This window comes from Mugil cephalus, chromosome 19, assembly GCF_022458985.1.
Source record: "Mugil cephalus isolate CIBA_MC_2020 chromosome 19, CIBA_Mcephalus_1.1, whole genome shotgun sequence".
Lineage (NCBI taxonomy): Eukaryota > Metazoa > Chordata > Actinopteri > Mugiliformes > Mugilidae > Mugil > Mugil cephalus.
In genome coordinates, this window is record NC_061788.1 from 13,213,736 (window position 1) to 13,235,432 (window position 21,697).

The 21,697-nt window shown below is 41.5% G+C and overlaps 1 protein-coding gene across 1 annotated transcript; it reads right to left on the reverse strand.

The window, feature by feature from the left end:
- Nucleotides 1–3: 3 nt before the first annotated feature.
- Nucleotides 4–18,282, reverse strand: dbh (dopamine beta-hydroxylase (dopamine beta-monooxygenase)). Its single transcript, XM_047569952.1, has 12 exons — nucleotides 17,348–18,282; nucleotides 14,677–14,823; nucleotides 12,995–13,252; nucleotides 11,815–11,991; nucleotides 8,663–8,765; nucleotides 7,941–8,107; nucleotides 7,659–7,802; nucleotides 5,216–5,254; nucleotides 4,713–4,772; nucleotides 3,354–3,481; nucleotides 2,848–3,007; nucleotides 4–681 (listed from the first exon to the last, which is right to left on the reverse strand). The coding sequence occupies exons 1-12, from the start codon at nucleotides 17,714–17,716 to the stop codon at nucleotides 589–591; spliced, it is 1,845 nt and encodes a 614-aa protein (XP_047425908.1). The 5' UTR covers nucleotides 17,717–18,282; the 3' UTR covers nucleotides 4–588.
- Between the last annotated feature and the right edge of the window lie 3,415 nt (nucleotides 18,283–21,697).

Genomic DNA, 21,697 nt, shown 5'->3' on the forward strand with positions numbered 1-21,697 from the left:
GACATTTTATTTATTTATTTTTTGTCACATTTATTATTCACAACAATGTGCCGGGACACACTGGGGAATGTGGCTGAGACGGGTGGCAAATTACAGACTTCTTACTCCATGAATGATAAATTAAAGTGTTTTTTGCCTTTGAACACCACTCGGTTTATGCTTTATGCATTGTTTATTACAGACTTTAGCAAATGACATAATGCCTCATGTCTTAATGGTGTTTGTAAGTTAGTCATTATCAACAAAATTATGGGGAACAAAGAAGGGTTGGCTTTAAGAAGCTAAGTACATTGCAGTCACTTTTGCCTCCAGTTTGTTAAGTATAATAATTGTGCACTCTTTTTAAAATATATTCCTAATGTGGAAAATAACATCCCTTCCTTTGAAACATGACATATGAATACTACTGCAGACTGACTTGTGTGCACCAATATTACACATTGGGTTTATATGCATATAATTACAGCAAGAACAAGACATTATCTAGTCCCAGCCACGGGAACTTCTTTAACTTTCCACGGGTCCGGTGGCCTCTCCCTGGGCTGAAACACCGCGTAAGGCCACTGCTACGACTGGAGGTGTAAAAGGTCAGCTAGTGGGCAGTGTGCCTCCTTCGCAGGGGTAGCGAGGTTTCTCGAGGATAGACGTCACCACCGGTAGAGCTTGTTTCTCCCACTCGCCCTGGAGAAACAGATATATATAAATACATGAGATTTTTTAGTGTCTGTTGGAATTATTTGCTCCTGTAATTCTAAAATAATGTCTAAACGGATTTGATAAGTAGACGGCAGGTTTTATTGTACATTGTAACCACTGAAAGTGTGTCTCACACACAGTGCCACTTTAGGCTATGGAACATTTTATGGGCTATAAAACTTAATATATGAGTTTTCTTGGCAATAAAGACTAAAAAAAAAAAGGCACTGTGTAGAGTGTGCAGACTGTTACTGTTAAGCTTTAAAAACATGCAAATTTCTTCATATTGATTGTTGCCCATCAAGTTTTGTTTTCAGACCCATCCCTGTTTTTATTCGTATTTATACACATCAGTTAAATATATGGAAGTGATTGATGTATAGAGTTTTGAGCAGATACACGCTTTATCTATCAAGAATAATCACATCGTCACAATCATTTCCTGAGAAGAGGTAAAAAATATATTTTTGTGTTTACATAGATGCTGAATGAAGAAGAACACGCACAGTACGTGTACATGGCCAAGATATCAATCAGAGTATGAGATGTGCAAAGTGATTCTGCCAGCTGTGGAGTGTCAAATATGATGGAAATATAATGGAGGAAGAAAAAAGTGTTTTCCTACTTCATTGGCAAAAATGAACCAATTTAATAGAAAAAGATCAAAGCTGCACCCACATTTTCGACAGTGTTTCCCATATTCCTCTTGACTCATCACTTCCCCCAGAAAGCAGCTGCAGTACGACCATTCAGTGAAATTTTAGAGTTCCGTTTCTACTATCTCTCAGTGATTTGTAATTGGATTTGCTGATTCAAGTGATAAGTCACTATTTTTGTGCTAATAACGACTGAGTCAAGTAAGAATAAAGTAAGAGTAACAAGCGTGTTCACATTGTGTAGTTTGATTTATGTTCAACTAATTACTCACTGCAGTGGCTTAAGACATGCTTGTAATGTTAATTCTAAGTACAAGCTCATTCAGTGTGTGTCATTATGCGTTCGTTGTTGGGTTTAATGCCGTGAGGCTGTGGCTTTCAGCTCTCAGGTATCTTCATTGACTTTCACAGGTTTGCCTCATGTTGCCTCTCATAATTTTTTGTTTTTAATCCTTTTTTGCCAAATGGCATTTATGGTTGCAGTGTAACTAGCAGCACAGAGGCCAGAACATTAACAACGTTGACTGCTGGACTGAATCTGCTTCATTCATTATGGATTTCCTCCAAATTATCTTGATAAAAGCTTTGCTTTCCAGTTGTGGCACCATTAGGTGTAACGCATGCCAGGACACCCTATGTGGTGGTTGATACTGAACACCAGGAAAACATATTTTCTGATGGTGACCTACTTTAAAGTTTTCTTTCAAATTTGGATCACTTTTGTGTTTTAAAAGACTAAATTACTTTTTTATTTGTTTCCTCTCTGGCTGGAGGATTTGGAAAAAAAAGCCATTCACGATTATAAACCATGTAATATTTTAATAGAGAGGAATGATTACATCACACCCGCAAAATCCTGATCCATGTTATATAAATTATTTTTTTGAGTGTTCTAATAAATAATACACGATAATGCTTTTTTCCCAGGCTTTCTCTGTTTAATAGTGAATATTTATTCTACCAAGAATTATTTTAAACGAGACACAAACGATAATAACTATGTACAGTATAAACTGCCTATAGTGTGTATGACAAACCCAAGCACTATACCTAATGGGTTCTTTCATAAGCTGTCCTGATTCTGTCCTGGATTACCTTCTGCCTTATAAGACTTATTGTTCTGACCTTTTAAATTACGTGCTTGTTTCCAAATCCAGATCATCTAACCTTACATTATAGCTGCACTCTTTACGAGGCTGGAATCTGTTATGCGTGGCTGCATGTGGTTTTCACTTGCACAATTGATGTTTCGCATCAAGGGGAAAGCTAGACTTCAGACGGATAACCTTGATCAAGGCCTCTACACAGTTTGTAATTGGTTGATTCACTCTGATCCAAACATGTTGTCTGAGTGTGTGAGTTTCTGTTACAAGTTAACAAGCTGTTCTCTCTCCGCTCTTCAGCCACTCTGAGTCTCCTGTCTGACTGATGTCTGCTTTTGAACCGGTTTAATTGGTGGCGCGGCAGTCTATTGTGTTTCATGTGTGTGACTTACAGGGAAGAGGCGTGCGGTCGACTGATTGCAGTGCATTGAGATGGGAGCTGTGTTGTAGAGCGAGTCCAGCACTTCTTCGGTGAATGCGTCCCACGACAGCTGCGAGTACTGCTCTGTCACACTAACCTCACCGCACACACACTGGTCATTTCCATGGAACCTGAGCAGAGGGTGGGGTAGGATGGAGAGAGGAGAGAGAGATTGAAGGAAAGTCAATAAAAGATGGAGGCGGACTGAGGAGGAGATTGAAAAAAAAAAGCTGTTATTTGAACACGGTCTCACTTTCAAAAAAAAAAAAAAAGGACAAAGCTTTTCAAGATTAAAAGAAGTAATCGCCGCAGTTGTCCCCAGGAGCAAAGGATCGAGCGGTGAGGGATGAACGCTGAAAACAAAAACTGCTTAGTCACACATGAGCATGCAGGGGGAGATGCAGAATGAGGGAATGAAGGGAGAGAGGGACAAGCCAAGCATTTTAGGTAGTGACAGAAGGTTTGTGCATGTGCTACCTGTTAATGATGTTAAAGTATTTCTGCAGGTATCCCGGATCAACGTGGCTCTTGCACAGCTCCAGCTGAGTACGAGGGTAGTAGTGAACGTAGTTAACACACATTTCCTCCATGATGCCAAAACCTCCCTGTGGAGAGGAAGACATTAGTAGGGAGATAGGACAGAAGGCGAGGATACGGCACAAGGACCAGATCTAAGTATCAGAGGGTTGCAGTGGAAGGATTAGGATAATGACGGAAAAAAGCAGTGAGATTAAAGGGGAAATGAAGCACTCAATCGAGTGAACCACATTTTATAGACGTTGTTGATAGGCTCTTATTAACAGTATCTAACACTATTGACAAATGTTAGCATATAAGGAGAAAATACAGTGCAGTACAGTACTGTGGCCCATGACGTCATGGGGTTGGTGATTCCCGAAGAAAGAAGAGAGAGCTTGAGAAAGACGGACGGTGAAAGACAGATGGTATAGACGATAGATCGTTTTAGTCAGATACACATAGCATGTACTTGTTTTAGGTCTCATTTAAAACTGTTATTCCAGCTAGCTTGGATTGTCTGCTACAAAGGGGGTGTTGTAGTGATTTTGCTCAGACATCTTCCACTTCCATGTCACTTCCAACTCGTCCAGCATACGGACTCTGAAACGATGGGCATCGGTGTACAATAGCCACACTGACACCAGGTAGTGTTGCCAACATGCTCTTATCTCCAAACCACCGGTTTCTCCACTTCTTTCACTGTCGTACCCCTTTCACTTTGAAAATGCGACTCAGGTTGACATGCCTTTGGTGCACTTTCACATTGACAACAGTCCCGGATTTGACCTTCCGCTGTGAGAGCTGTGTGCCTGTTTGTTCCTCTCTCTCATACGTCATCACGTTGACAACGTCATCATTACACATTTAAGTACACTGAATCTCCTCTTCTCCATGGATGCAGAGCAGCTCGCATACCTCATGGTCTTGCTGGTGCGCTGCCATGATTGATAAAAAAGTGCTATACAAGCTGTATATAACTACAACAGCGCATGTTCACATCGAGATTCCCCTGATTCTGATTTTGTCCTCATCCATTTCCAGCGGCGTTCATTGGGATCCAAACAACCCTGTGACGTATTCAATTACGTCACTTCAAAATGGAAATTCCCTAGCAGGCAAGCCAGGTGGAAGTGACAAAAACTAAACTTCTTATATCTTTGATTTAATATTTGACTCTAGCGAAGATATTATTTCGGGTACAGTTTACAGTACAAGGACCAATACATATACACTTCATTTCCCCTTTAAAGCAGGTACTCAGGGCTGGAGTTTGGCAATATGAAAAATAGCATTCTATATTCACAGTGTGCTGCTCACCACTGTCGGCTTGCTTCTATCTTCTGTGTTGTAAGTACACTTTGTTATGAGGACGTCACCCTGCAGGATCAAACACAAATACGAGAGCAGTTCGCAACATTTTCCGTTTCACAAATAATAATTGAAGACTGCTGATGGAAAAGTAATTACATAAGAGAGTCAGAGGCCAGTTTAAAAAGAACGTTGCTTTGTTGAGCTCAGCTGCTGTTGTTTAGTGTATCTCTGGGGATTTTCCTATCACAGTACTGATTTTACGGCCTGTTCCTGTTTCCACTCCAGTTATAGCACTTTATACAGCAGCAAGCTATTCAAATTCAATTATTTAAATTCAAATGGGGTGAAAAAAAAAGAAAAGAAGGAAACTTCTGGGGCGCTACCATTCAGAAAGAAGTACTCGGCTGAGCTTGCGGAATAGTAAAATTCCCATTCTCATCTGAGTGAAAAATCAGCACATTGCATTTGGCAACTTCAGTCGTAGACAAAGTCATCAATTTTATACTTACACGTAAAACATTCACCATCTTCCTTAGAACTCTGATCGTCTGTAGAAAAGAAGACAAAAGCAGTACAATAAACGTTTTATTTCCTGTGGTTCTGTATCCACACCAGAAAACAGTAAATGCAGAAAGAGTCCACAATTTCTGTAGTGATAGAAATTAGTGTTTTTTTAACATACAATATATTGTTACGACTGCATAATTCAATTCCCTGTAATATTATGCACAGTACATTTATTTGCTGCACAGCAAATTCAGACAGTGGCTGCTCTTGATGTGTGCCCTGAAGGCGCCTTTCATTGTTGCGTGTGTTAAAAGGTCTATTACCTTTGCTGAGATGGGTTTGATGAAGTCTTCAAATGCCCAATGAGGCAGCGTGGTTTGAAACGACAACACTCAGGTACACTCTGATTAGTCTGACACCAGCAGCACCTGGATGTTTTATCAGACAGTCTAGCAGATGTCCTTCTGTGCTCCTTGTGCGCGTCTGTGTGTGTGTGTGTGTGCGTGCACATGTACCTGCCTCAGGACACTGTGCATAAATAAAGCACAACAGATGTCGACTGCTGCCTCTCAGCAGTGTTGATGTTGTTTGTCGGTTTAGATTTTGAGTTGATGGTCTGGAGGTCTTTGCATCTAAAGCAGTGTGTGGTATGAAAAATGAAGTCTGAGTTCATGGCATGACAAATATTTACATCCACTTATGGTTTGAAGGCCTTTAACTGTCTGTAGAATGCTATCCAGTCAGAAAATTGATAACTATAGGTATCTCGACTACACGTATTTGCTGGTGTTAACAAATATCATATGTTTAGATTAACTACAGGGGACCGACAGTGATGTGAATGGGGCCTAATGTAAAAATGTTCTCCCTTGTCAAAGTAAGGAAACTGTGAAAAGATGTACAGAAGCAAGCAGCTATGAATTGTCTGCTTTCTAAACACATTAACAAACTTCATTTCCCAAAAGCCCGAAAGCTGCACTTGAGGATAGTGCAAAGTCTATAACCCAGGGGCGTCACTGGGTTTTAAGGACGGGGGAGGCTTAGCCCCCAGGAGATGCACAGGATGTAAGCGAAACGTAGCGTGTGAGCACAAATACAATTTCAAAAATTTTATTCGTACATCATGTGAATGAGCTCAGCTCCTATTTCACAGTGTAGATCCATGCCTAAAGTGAGAAACACAACTAATGCTCCAGTGGGAAGTCACCCCAAAGATAGAAAAAGAATTCATGTTTAACCCCAACCAGGGGCATGAATTTCAGAGTAAGTAGTGAGTTAAGTAGCAGCGTTCTTTTAGAGCTGGAATGTATCTTTTAAGACTTTGGTCAAACAGGGATCATTTGATTATTTAATTACATGGGACTTTCTGTTTTTTCAAACTGGAGCTAACTAATTGTTAATGCCAGCGGTGATGAAGACTTTTTTAAAAAACTGTCTTATATCCAATCCTTATCGGCTCTGTGTGCTTCAAAGGTACACGCACACTGCAGGTACCAAGCAGGCAAGCTCGCAGGGAAAACATGGGTAGTAGTTTCATATAATTATATAATTATTTCATATTCTGGCCACTTCATATTGAATTTGTCAGAACTTTTTGTAAAATAAATAAATAAATAAAACAACACTATATTATTTAGGGGGGCTTGAGAATATTTTAGGGAGACTTCAGCCCCTCATAACTGGGCCTAATGATGCCAGTGCTACAGCAGGTTGGCATGTATGTTATGCACCTGTGTGAGAGTGAGTGACTGTCCCCACCAACAGGTGGCAGTAGTCTGTGTCCGTCACTCAATGGGGAAACAGGATGTGCGCAAGAGGAGCTAGAACGGCACCAAAACGATATACAGAGCTGTCCTCTCCTGAATGACGCTGATCAGTTTGTCTACATTATCTTCGTTCCATGTCAACGTGAAATAATTTTCATATTACAATGTTCAGATTGACACTTGACACTATTTGGTAGATTCCATCACTTTCACTACTCTTCCTGACTCGTTAAGTTGAAATATCTCACCACTGTAGATCTGAAATGCTCAGTCAGGTGAAGAGCAGCTAACGAGGGTCCAACCAGGCGATGGGAGACACATTTCAGACTCTCAGACACTGACTGTTGCCTTGGTGTCTCGTAGCCTTTAAATACATTCTGAAAACAGTCTCCTGAGATTACAGTCTCCTCCCGTTTGAGTAACAGAGCCCTACTGTTTCGGAAAATGTTTTCCCTTGGGATTTGTCAGGTAACCTATCAAATCATTAGATCACTCTCTTGTCTGCAGCATGTACACTAAGCACCTTCAGATAATCCCTTGTGACGTTAAGCTTGTGCTAAAATCCATCCCATTTAAAAAAGTACAAAAGAAGACAGAAGTAGAAACAACTAGCTGCAGTTTCATGCCTGAACCCCCGCCATAGGTTCTTCAGGATAAACAGAGCCCTGTTGTTCCTCACCTGGTAGTGTGTACTGAAGTGCTTGTCTTCCTGCACCACCTCCAGCTCTTTGCCACCCCTCACCAAAACTGTTCTCACCCCACGGCCCGCCAGATGGGTGTGCAACTGGGATGCAAATATATAGATCCCTCCCGGAGGCAAAGCCTGAGCAGACAAACAGGTTGACCAAAACTTTTGAGGTCAAGATCCAACCGATTTTTTTCTTTTAAAGCGCTCTGGAGACAAAAAAATAAATAAAATATGTGGCATATGCTATTGACTAATAAAGTTTGGTGCACATACAGTCTGGGTACACTTGGATGTGCAGTATCCACTGAGGTAGAAGGTGCGCTGCTTGGGTGGGATTGCCATGATGGGCGTATAAACGAGACCCAGCTCCATGATCCCTGCGTCGTACCGCCTCAGGCTGGGGGTGTAATGCAGTCGTATTCCTGATGAGTCACGGCGGCCTGCACAAAGAATATTTAAAATTAATGAAGTTAAGCTGCACTAAGTTACTAATGGATCACATTACTTGACATCTGGAATTATTTTGAATTTAACCACAGACCTGAACCAAAAGAACAATCGCTTTTTCAAGAGCAGATTTCTAAATTCTTGTAGGGGAGCACATTGTATTGACACAGAAAGATTTCAGTGGTGCAATGAGCATGCAATGTGAGCTCCTAGTCTCAACACTGGCTGCTCTGTGAACAGCGGTTGTGAGGCCTGAATGTTACATTTCTGAGAGGTGATATTGGCGATATTTCTTCCATGAGCGTGTGTGTAAGGTCAGATCAGAATACAAAAGACAAAGCCGGTACAGGTGCGATCAAAAGGTATATATCTGGAACATTTTCAGTGAGTCATGCTGTTCAAGATATGCCCGGGGCTCCAGGGGAGAGAGATGGAGACCACCTGCTGCTTGTGAGTGCGTGCGTGCATGCGTGTGTGTGTAATAGAAAATGACTTAAAGAGCGTTTCGCGGTGAATGCTCGACTCGATTATATGTGTCCTATATATACCAGATATAAGCAGCGGGTTGTGGTAATGAACCTCCAGTCGAAGAAACCTTGAGGAGCCCGGTCCGCCCATAGGCAGCCCTGCATCAGGAGGATAGTAAAAAGCCTGCAACACAAACATGTGCACATTTAACACATACTGTACACACAGTGGCCCCAGGCAAATGTGTACGTGACCTAACCCTCCAGTACAAACCAGTGAAGTACCTGTTAACTGTCATATGACGCATCATCACTCTAATTTATGTGCAGCTGCTTTGAAGATGTTTTCATACAGCATTCAGAGGATTTGAGTCCCTTGTTGTATGTTGTTATATATAGGAAATACATTTCGAGCCAAGGAAGATTTCTGCATTTAAACCAAACTACTTGTTTTAGTGCGACTAAATAGCTTGTAACCTAAATAACGAACACGGAGAACGATGAAATGAAATATACGTTCCCTGGATCTTCTTCCGATTTTCATTTCCCTCACAACACCATCCTTAAAATTCATTCAGCATCCCCAAAATGAACCTGAACCTTGTCCTCTGTACTATCTAAGGAAACACGTTGTAGTCTAATTCATTATTCTGACCGTGCTGCAGATATGATAGATAGTCCTGGTTTGCTGTGATTTTGGCTCAAGGCCTCTAGAAATAAAGGGCACATATGCTCCAGACCACCCCCAGAATTTAAAAATCGTGACTGCAACAAATCGTCTGATCTTATACAGCAGATTGAACGTGTAGATTTAATAAATCATTTCACCTTTTCCATCAGCTGAATTCCTTTACAAGACTCAAATGTTAACAAGGTTTTAGGGGTCTATGAGCTGCTTCTGAAGTGCTTCTAGATTATTTCAGACCAGAGAAAGGTTGTATTTCCATATGAATGTATGCCCTGGACCAATAAGATGCTCATTCTGCTTACATTAGCAAAAAAAAAAAAAAATTACCACTGGCTTCGCAGTCATCAAACCTCCACGCTTTTATCCAGGAATTCTGATTTATTCGTGATTCATTATTGCCACCTTCATTTATTTCAGAGATACACCTGGCTCTGCTGATTCATACTGTTTGTAATGGAATAAGTGAGTGTTTTCATTAATCTTGCTTTCAGTTCGTAACAGACCACTCCTCAGAGACTTCGGCCCGAGACGCTCAGACATACACCTCTTTCTCTGGTGCTGCTCTCCCTCCTTGCGCTCTGACACTGTCATACATTATTGTTTCTCCTCTCCTCTCAACTTCCTCCACTGCACCTTCCACCTTTCTCTCTTGTTTTGTGCTTTTTTTGCGAGGCCGCGTTTCCCCCTCTGATGCGGTGCCGGGGACAATGAAACAACACCATTAAGAGGTGATGAAAGAGGCCTGAATATTTCCCACCTAATCTTGTCTTCACAGTTCACAGCTCACAGAAGGCATCCTGCTTGTTTTTGTTTGGCTGGCAGATAATCCAACCGGAGGGGGGCCAGACTGGCTGTGATACAGTGGGGAGCGGTGCAGCGAAATATGGTGACAGCCTCACCGTTCCCCGTCTTCTTTGCTTTATGTTGCTCGCAGGCGTGCGCTTGCTTGCTTGCTTGCTTGCTTGCTTGCTTAGTTGCTTGCTCGCTCAGCCGGCTGGTTGGTAGCTGTAGTATAGAACAGATGACTAGTGGGCTGACTCATTCTTTAGAGGAAACAGGTGCGTTTCTCCTGCACCTTTTATCACACGCTTTAATTGTGTTTCCACAAAACAAAGGGAGGAATACAACTCAAGGGCTAATTCGTTTTTTGGCATCTGGAGTGCAAACTTGTAGTCGCTTGTTAACCAGCTGACTGGAAGACCCCTGGGATTTGCGAGATGAAGATGAGAGATAATGACACTCTCACATTACATGTTGTAACTTCATCTGTTTATGATGAAATATTAATAATTCATCATTCTCATTCTGATCTTCTATAACCACTTGTCCTCTAAAGTGTAGGTCTTCAACAGTAGGAGGTCCGTGGAGGTACTGCAGAGGGAGGTCGCAAAATCTTTGGTTGATTAGACAATTTATATATATATATTTTTAATTCTCTCCCATATATATATCTATTTTTTTAAATACACATTAACATGAATCCAACATATTTTAGTTCGGCCCTTCACTCATTCAGCGCAGCCACACTAGGCCTGTCAGTCTACGCTTCCTGTACACATTAGGCCCCCGTCCATATGCAAGAATCAGTTGTGGAGTGTATTTCTTTCAGGTTGGGAAAAACCCACTAACTGTTTATGAACATGACATCACCCACAGGTGGTTTTGAAGCTCAGCGTAGGGTCTCCGACCGTTGCCAGTTCCTGACTCCACTTGACTCTTAGCTCATTTATAAAAGGTAAACCTGTGAAGTGAAGCAACTACCTGAGACTCAAAGCGGACACACCCTAAATTATGCCTAACTTTGTGTCTTATTCTAAGCGTAATGTTTCTGCTGTAAAGTTGGGCATTGTAAGGCCAGGTCTATGGGGACTGACTCACTGTTTTTGGCACTAGTGACACCTTCCCATGGCTGCCTCACAAGTAGGAACCCTGACCTGTTTATCTGGTAGTTAATCTATGAGCAACAGTTGAAACTATGATGAAACATTTCAAGTCTCCTTTCACGCATCTTTCAAGATCACACATATACGAGCGCATACATATGTGGTTCTCATTTATGTACGCCTGTGTTCCCATGAAGCAAATTTATGAATATTTGTCTGTGAGCATGTGCATCCCACATACAGACTGTCTCTGAGCTCTTTATAGACATGTGCAGCGTGTGGGATTTTATGCTCGCAGTTCTAGGCTTGGATATCACTCGCGTAGGAGTTTTTGTTTGTCTCCTATAATAGGTACTGCACAAGTATTGGACCCAGATCAAGTTTTATCCCAACTCTCTTTTTCAATTAATCACTTGCTAGGTGTATTACAAAAAAAGACTATATGTTTATCTATCTGAGAATGTTTGTGTGGGTGCTAGTCGGCCTCCATCTTAAATCTTTTGCAAATTGATGACATTATGAGCAATTGTTAGAGCTTCAGGCTGCAGTTTCAAGACTAGAAAGCTCCATTTCACCGCATAGTTACAGCATATTCTGGTATAAATTCAGGTTGAGAGTGTTGCAGGTGGAAGGTCCTCATGATGTGTGTTTTCCCATCGTACCTCAGCCCCCATAGCCCAAGCAGCGAGCACATGGCGGCAGAAGTTGAGCTTGCCCGGCTTCATCTTATCGTCACAGGAGCCACTGTACTCTGGAACAGTGGGGATGTCTGGAGAACATTCAAACACTTCGATGTGATGCACGATGGCCTCGTTACCTGGAGTGATCACTGATTCGTACTGAGAGAAACAAAGAAAGAGAGAGAGAGAGCAAACATGGAGATTTTATGCATTTTTACTGCGGCAAGACATTTCCATGCAAATGATGAAGGATATGTCTGATGCTCTGATTTGAGCTGATTTGTGTGGAGGCCAGGTCAACACCTAAACTGTTTTTGTGTGTGTCTGTGTCAGACTGCATCCTGCTGGGGATGGCTGCTGCAATCAAGGAGTGTCATTGCTATGGGCTGTGGGGTGCCTGGTCCAGTCTAGGTGGGTGGTACATGTCTAAGCAACATCCACATGAATGCCAGCAGAACATTGTATTGTCACAAAGAACTCAATGTTATTCACTTCATCTGTCAGTGGTTTGTGGTTTGTGTTGTGGCTGATCTGTGCAGATAAATCTGAGATGATTTACAGGAAATAAAACAAGAAAAAAAAAAATGTTTCATTCACAAATCTGTTTTTCAGTTTTTGAACTTTTTTCTCCAGTCTTACATTTCTGGTTTGATATTTCATCATTTGAGTATTTATTGAGCTGAAGCTATGGGAGACGCACTGAGGCAACAGTCTGTTTTTGGTGGAGCTGATGACAACTCTTAGACATCTGAATTGGTTTCGTCTTAAAAAATGTGTCATACTTTAAAAGCTTGTTGCTGCATATGATCTATTTTATGAAGCCTCTTTATCTCTCAGTCACTAAAGCAAATCAGAAGCAAGTCAAACACAGTGGAGTAGCAGGCAGCACAATAGCTCCCCCTGAAATGTAGTGGAGTGGAGGTATAAAGAAGCATTGAATGGAAATACTGAAGTAAAGTACATGGGCCTCAGAACGGTATTTGAGTAAATGTACTCTCCCTGGTAACCATGACAATGCAGCCGATGCTTTGTTTGGCCTAGCTGGCAAACAAGGAGCAATAAAAGCTCCCTGTCGATGATCTCTATCTGAAACACCCACTCTGCTGTGTGTACAGTAAATACACTCAATGATAAGTGTTTCCATTTTTAGAGGCCTTTGTACCATAACAATGTGGTTCTTGGGCATATTTTCAGGCAGCTTCTGGATGAAGCACCAGTACGTGGTCTCTTGGCTTGGAATGATGACATTTGGTGCCACGACATCGAGCGTCTCCACGTCCGGAGGCAGGGTGGGCGACGGCGTGTCGGGTCGCAGCATCAGCACCCTCTGCACCCCTGTCCGGATCCGGGACAGGTTCAGCTGCTCCAGAGAGGCGAGCGGTTGATCCAAGAAGCCGTAGATGACGTGGACAGTCCCCTCCTGTCGAATCAGAGCGATCAGAAAGGAAATTGCATTTAACGGCTGCAAAGGAGAACACGAAACGCGAGGATGTGCATTTTAAACTAATAGCGCCTCATCATTATTATTTGGCTGAGATGTCTTCTCGCAAACAGAGAACTTTTCATTATGTTGTCATAGTGACGAGCTTTGGTTTTGTCTCCGCAACTTAGAGATCTAATGTGGTGCCATGGAAACCAAAATTGGTATAATAAGTGCTTCAGTGGAAATTGTGCTGATCAGTCCAACTTGCAGAGCGTTTTATGTCCACACCTGAAACCATGAGCTCCTCTTTGACAACCGATGTGATTGCTTTTCTATGTGCTCAAAAGACAGAAAAACACACAGTACAAAGACACTGAGTCGCTATTGTGTTGCACACAGTGCATGGCTCACTCAGTCTTCTGCTCGTGTTGTTTGTTTTGCCGTGACTCCTGGTAACTGTCAAGTTCTGCACTGGACGGACATTGTCTTGAGCTCAAGGCCATTTGTGAAACGTGAGGAAACAAGTGTATTTGCTCGAGCTCTGAAGGTTTAGAGGGAAGAACGTGCTGCAAATCAGTCACACCTCATTTTTATGTCAATTTTCATCTTTTTTAGTGAAGTATTATAAAGGGGAATAACGAAAGGCTTACAGTGGCGGTGAATTACTTGAAGGTAAATGGTCTTGCATTTACAAAGGGCTTTTCTACCTGTTTGTACCCAATGCACTTTTGGAGGTATAGATGGTAAGCAGCGGTAGCAGCTCTCAGGAACATATCAGAAAGCATTAAAATGATGACTCCTATAGTTACTGGTGTAAAAGAACAAATGTAGTGTAATGCTACAGCTCACAGGCAAAAAAAAAAAAGTAAAATAAATATCAGCTCACTGGCTCCTCCTCCTTATTCCCTAGAAATACTTCAAAGTGATCCACTGTCATGTCTTGTTGATGAACCACAGCGGCGTGTGATAACAACAAAAACCCATTACACTTGTTCTAACCGCTAAAAGTCAGTCTGTGTTTTGCAATGTAAAGCTGCAGCAGTAGGCAATGTTAGGTTTGCATAAGTGGCAATCTCTGCTCCCATCCGCTATTGTCTGACGACAACTTAACATCCTGTGTTCATATCAGATATGTGTTTATAGGGATTACGTTTTCTTTTTCAAGAATGTCACACGGAATATCTTTGAGATGCCTCAGTAATGGGCAGATGGCTGCGATGTTCTTTTTTTCTCTCATAGGAAACAGACAAACACGGCTTAAAGACAGTGAAACGTGAGCCTCTTTTGATAATTGGTTACTCTTTGAATCAAAGACAGACCCGCTCACCGCTCTCTTGCATCCGTAGAATTGGCCTTGCTGTTAACAAGTCCATAAAAACTGTTTGTTTTCATATCCACCCGCTGTGGGAGAACTTTCATACCTCTATGAGATAGTCTCTGGGATCACAGGTGCTGAATGGTCTTTTGAAGAGTAGGTAAAACCCTTCCGCTTTCTGTTTGGCTTCAATCAACTCATAGTCTTGTTGGCTGTCCGCCGTTACGTGACCCTCATTGTCGCTCCATGCATCCTGAAGAAGAAAGACACAATCATTATGGCAAATATGTAAATTAACGCCAAAGAAATTCAATGTTCTGTCTCACAGAGTCTCAGGTGCAACACGAATGACCAGTGGATGTCCCTTCCCATTGGTTTGGTGTTATAATAAAGACAACATCTCAGGGTTTGGTGGGTATAGGTGTTTATAGAGATTGGCAAACAAGCAGAAGATACAAAGCTTTTTGCTAAAATGTGAAGCTTAATTTCACTCTGTTGTTTATTGCTTGATCATTTTAAAATCAATTCATACCTAATCAGTTTTAAAGAGGGAATTATAGCACAGTTAACAGAAAGAAATCAGTGAGACTGTCACGGTTTCTCAACCCGGCGCACAAGATTTTCTCCTTCCCTGCCAGAAGGCGTTGCTGCATCTCAGTCTCTGCGTGTGTTATGTTTCTCACATTCATACCTGTCCAGAATAACACCTAAGAACTCCTTTTACTTCCACCCCCCTCTCTGTCCCGCTTATGTAACTGTTCTGCACAAACTGGAAATGCTTTGAAGCCATCGAGTTTAAATATATACACACAGCGTATAGAAATCTGAAAGGAAAGAAAAGGTTGTGGGGAATATACAATATGTCCTATTTGTGTTGCATTCTGGGTACAGAATATGCTGTAAACTCCACAGATGGCCTTGAATATTTAATAATGTTTTAGTCTGTGAAGCCACAGTTTGTATGTTACTCGTGCTTTTGGTATTGTTGGGATAAGTTATGATCCACATCAATTACAAACTTTTTGGCCACTGGGGGCAGCAGGAACAATAAGGAAGTATTTACCATATGGAGTGTGTGGAAGGATTCAGGGAAACTCTTATTGCCATTCTGAATGACACTATAAGCTCCTGTCTCTTTAAGGCCCTCCTCCTTAAAAGCCCACTTTCTTCCGATTGGACACCTTTGACGAAGCCTTTGTTTGAAAGCGCTGCCATGTTTTTTTGTCTGCTGTGCTGTAAACCCACTATGTGAAGTAATTTCTGGTTCTTGAATGGAAATAGAACATTTTTTTCAATCCATTTGTGACGGTTCAAGGCCGAATGCATTCAGGAATATGTGAGTGCACCGCACAACAAAGATTACTTCTACGCTTAATATTAACGCAATTGCTTCTTGTGTGACACAAATTTACCAAGAAGGTCGTACTTGGCTTGGTTAGCATGCTGTACCAGAGGCAGATGACGATATTTAAAGAAATCCATGTTCAGAGTTCTTTTATTGGATCACTTCTACAACTGTTTCCCTCATTATTTGAAACTTAGAATTTAATCTGACAGTGTAACATATTTTGCCTTCTGTGGGCAAAACTGATGCAATGAAAACTGAGAGAGCGCCGACAAGGAAACAATGAGCTGCAGATAATTTACAAGGCACTCTATTCACAGCGTTGCAGTATTTTTTTCAGTCTTTTGACAATATTCTATCGAATAATGTTGTCACTTGGTGAAAATATATGGAAAAATCATGCAGAAAAAAGCATAAAAAAATCCAGCGCCGGGTACTCAAGTGGGCTTGAAAAGTAAAAGGCCTTGGATATTATTGAATTGTTTGGCTGATGGTTAGATTTTTATCGGCGGATGTTATGTACGCTAAGATTCTGGGAAATGTACAATACAATAAAAGAAGGAGGGGCCAAATCTCAGAGTAGTTACAACAGCCTGCAGAGCAAGGATGTTATATCACCTTTTGGTCACTTTTTAATTTTCTAAGGGCCTTGCACTTTGCAGCTCATAGTGCAATTAATGTGAAATTGAATTTATTATGCTGTCTTACACCCCTTACTAATTTATCTTGAGCCAATAAATATTTGGCAAAATGGTCATCACACTCACACTGCACACACCGTCTGTATCTGTGACTCTATAGGCAAAACAATCCAGGTTCACAACTAAACCTGAACGCCTTTAACTGCAGTGAATTAGTATTCCTGGCTTACTGTTCTGTTAATGTTTCCATAAAAATGCAAATCGAAAACGTTGTTAAATTAGGTTTTAATAGCAGAATATATAGTAATTGAAAAATAATAGAAAACTTATATCAGAATATTTTAGAAAGTAAAATCTTAGCTGGACTCGTTAATGGGGCTCATGCCTTTTAGAATGAAAATGAAGAATTTCACACATCTTAGTCAGCATAGGATTGCACTTTGATATGCTAATATCTGCTAATGATTCCCAGATGAGTTTCAGCTATTAGCGCAGTTTGAGTGATTTCCAATTAGCATGGGCCGATAACATCCGTATGCGACTGTGCTCGTGAGGCAAACTGCTCCGCCGGCACCTTGTGCAAAAACAACTTATCCCACACCCCGAGGACCACAGAGAGCCGAGAAAGAGGACTCCTTGAGGACTTTCATGTAGTCCCCGTGCATTTACAAATTTGACAAGAGAATTGAAGAGAAAAAAAAAAAGGTTCATAAAACTATTTTTGTGGCGAGCCTTGTGTCAGTATCTTTGCGTATTTATCACCTGATATTCTTACACTCAGACGTGCTTACCCCAAAGTAGCTCTTGGTTCCAGAGTCCCACAGCACCACCAGGTCGGCGTTGGTCAGCTCGCCCTGGTCGGACATCCCCAAGACCACGCCATGTCTGAGCTCCGCCACCTTCAGCTCCATGTAAATCTCCTGATTGGCATAGCTGACGTTCCAGGCCAGCTGAAGCTCCCCGCGTGGGTCGAGGGGCACCCGGAAGGGCATAGGGAGAGGTGGGAGAACGCTTGCGGGTTTCGTTTTAAGGGTGGACATGTCAACGGCGTTGGTGGGCGCCTGGTACGAAGCCACCAAGATGACCATCAGAGCAGCCAGCGCGGTGAAATACATCAGGGTGACGTCCTGAAGGCGAAGGTTTTTGTTGAAGATCCTCATAGCCCCAGAGGTGATCACGGTGGTCTGTTGATTGTCAGCTCAGTCCAAAAAGTTGTGGATAAACTTTTTCTGCGCCGCTGTTGTAAAAACACTGTCGTTCTGCTTAAGCTGTAATTCTTTAAAGTCTCAAATATTTTGCTGGTCTTCTTTGCTGTACGGCCACAGTAGACTCCCTTTCAGTGATCAGACAGGGGTTGTTTATTCTTGTCTTCCTCTGTTTTCTATCCTCTCAGGGCCTTATTTTCTAAAAAGTTTGACTTTCTTTGGAGTATCACCAATTTTTCCAGTCTTTAGATTTCGCTGTCTCCAAGCCCTCGTCTCTCTCCTCTGAGCGGCCGCTCTGTCTATCTACGTATCGTCCACCCCTCTGGTTTTTAAAAGACTCCTCCCTTGTGAGTTGTCTGTTTTTATCCACCCTAATGGTATTACATTTGTTGAGGAAAATTGGATTGTATTCTTTAAGCCCTGGGGTCAACCATGATTCTGCACATCTGCCACACCCTAATTGATCCAAATTCAACCATGGACATTATCAATGACAATCAGCTTCAATTAACTGAGCTTTATTGCTCGCTTCATCTCTGTCTTTCCTGCTTCGGCGAGCGTGTGTCCTATTGAACATTAAAAAATAAATAAATCCACCCACTAAACCCCCTCTACCTGGCTTTTTAGGTGTTGGATTCAAGGAGGATTTAGGGGGAAAGGAGCATTAGTGGTGGTGGAAACGAGGCATTAATGCATTAGGTCCTTTCCTCAAGCCATCGCCTGAGGCTGTTGAAGACCTAATCAAACTGTCAATTATGGCTTTCAGAAGCAAAAGGGAGGTGGTTTAAAAGGTTAGTAAAGTCTGTGTGGTGAAGTGTGCGTGTGCCTTGAAAAATGGAGGCAAGTTGATCTGGTAGACTATAACACAGCCTCTTCTCACCTTTTATTTGAAAATATAGGGGAGTTAGAGGAGTTTTAGAAGAGTTAGAGGAGGTTTAGAGGAGTTAGAGGAACTGGAAGAGTTAGAGAATAGCCTGATAGCTTGTAATTTAGCTAACAATAAACAATTCAACTCAACTTCTACAGCACTTTACAGAAGCATTAGTTTATTTTGTCTATTGCAACTCCTGTCGGGCTGCTGCTAGCGACGGTAAAACATCTTTACTTGAGGGTGTTGTGACATCCCTGACTTTGATTCTGTTATTTCCTCATTTCCTCCTATGAGGAATTTCCTCCTCACATATTTCCTTGACTTTTTCATGACCTGCTGACTACCCTATGCATTATCTCAAGTTTCTTCAAGTCAACTTTTTCATTTCGTAGTACTTGGTTTTTACAGGTGTGAACTTTTGTTGACCACTTTGTGGCTTTACAACCACAGCATTTCCAGTACGTAATCGACCGCCACAACCAGATGCAAGTATCAGGTTTTAAAAGGTTGTGAGAACATTGTCACGTGTCACAGAAAAAGAACTAAATAATGACTGAATTCAATTAATTCTTTGCTTAATTTTAATTGTGTTGTGGATGTGTAAAAGCAATAAAACGTGTCCAATCTTAACATTGTTAATAACACTGAGCTTTTCTGCGCTCCTACCAAGAGACTGAGGATCAGGCAGTCCAGAGAGAGACAGAAAATTAATCAAAAAACTTCAAACAAATCAATACTGATACGCGATAAGAGAATATTTAAAAGCAGTGATTCCACAGTGGGTCGTGGGAGCAGTCAATTGTTCCGTCTCTATTGTGACGGAGAGCACAATGGAATAACACATCAGAAATGTTTGGATGTTTCAATTTCAAGTTCCTCTAAATTCCAGAGGAAACACAAATAGGTCCTGTTTGTGCTGAATTGCATTCTGTGCACACTCTCAAAACACTGTATTTTCTTTTAGATAATGCCACATGAACTAAAATGTTTGGATCAGGGCCGACAGCCGCAAGCACAGGCAGGCTTGTATTGTGGCGGTTAATGTAATAAACTTTGTTCGTCCCTGAGGCAAAAACAGAGATCTGTGCGTCCTAATGTCTCTGGCCTTCATGTGAGGCTCGGTAATCTTCTCTCGCTTCCTCTACGTGTCTTTGTGTCTGCAGAGTGATTGTTTCTGTCTCCCACACCATCACCCTTCAGCTTCTTCACCAGTCCGCCGCCGCCGATCTCCCCCTTTTACTCATTTCCTGCCTCCTCACATCTTTTACATGCACCTTTATCTCTGTGATGTTAATGTGTCGCCAAACGCGAGCAAGAAGAGACGGCGTGAACTCGGCTGTGATCTGGAGGGAAAGGAAGAAAGAGAGGGGTGAGGGGGGAGAGGAGGGACAGATTTTGGTTCTTTGTGTAATTATGTCTGTGAATTTGTCCAACAAGCCTGTGGTTTTATGTGACATTAATTAACAATCCAGATATCACTGGCACCGCTTACCCACCATGCGTTGCCATCGGTTTGAGATATGAATGGGCACTCACTCACAAAAGTGCAATAAATTAACATAGTTTTACATTCTATGAAGGGTATTATTCTACTTCGCTGTGCCGTGGTTGGCTTCCTTCATATTTCTGTGTTCTCAGGGTTATTTTTTATGTTTGCGAAACACTCTATATTTCCTTTTCAATCGCACTGTGGAAAACAGGACACAATAATCAGTGTAATGCTGCGTCACCCGAAAAAACAAATTACATCGCCAATAATTAGCCCGACATGACATAGAAAGAAATCAAGTCGCCAAGAGGCTTCACAAAAACAATGGCTAGATCAGGCTTTTCAGCTCGGCTCCTGCAGAGCACCACACGTCCATCCCGCTCTATATTGTGCGTGTACCTGTCAGCTGCAGGCTCCAGTTAATCAAACAGCCTAATTTATTTTCCCAGACATACAGAGACCAATCAATGTCTCCAAATTAACTTTCATAATTGTATTGCTATGCTTGTGGGTTTAGATTGGTTCTTGACTTGTGTTTTTCTTGTTTTTATTTTGGAATCTGCTGCTTTTATGTCTTTTCTAGACCGTGTGCCTCTACCCATGTGCTCAATGTGTACAACATCATCTCACCTGCCCCTTAGTACATCAGTTTTTAATGCACATCTCAATTAGCACGTTCAATACGTCCGAGGTGGAAATTCCAGTGTACAAATAATTGCAAGAATATTTGTGCTCGGCTAAACTGGATACATCAGTTTATTCATAAAAACAAAACGCAACAAAGTGGCAGATAAATCATCATATACATTAATATACATGAAACTAGTGACTTCAAGACAAATTCAAGCTGCTGCTCTGTCAATTTAGAATATTTTATCATTCATTTGGTAAATGGACCAAATGAAACAAACATAAATGGCGTATTTCTGTGTTTTTCCAGCTTTTGAGGTTTGACTCTTAGTCTTTTTTGTCTTTGCTGTGGTTTAATGACACTTGTCTGGAGAACTAGCTTATGGATGTAAACATGAATTAATTTCCATTGATATTAATTGTTAAAATAAATTAGTTTGTGCTTCATTAGGATGTAAATCTGGCTATTATCAATCCAGGGTTTTGTGCTCCTTATACCGCTTATAGTAATGTAACATTTACTGCAACAAGTGACAAATGCCAGATAGTTGTGCAGACAACTGACTACCTGAGACATGTAATGTGCATTTTACACATCACCTGGAGCCCCGTGTTTTTCCCCCCTGATAGTTGGACAAATCGGTTTAGACAAAACGATTGTGAAAGAATATTGATGTTATTGTGTGCTCATGTATTCACTGATAAAGCAACAAACGCTTCATTTAACTTCTGCTGTGGACTCCAACTTTTACGATCTAACTTCTAAATTTTTAGGAAATGAGAAATAAAAGCTGTCAGTTTGAGAGGTGAAGTCTGGCCGCTCTGACATACATTACCATGCCTCCGTGTGCCCACTCACACCTAGTCCAAGTACAAGTACACAAAGGGAAGGAGAGAAGTGTATCACTGCAGGATTCACTTCAACATGACCAATCCCGTCATCTCA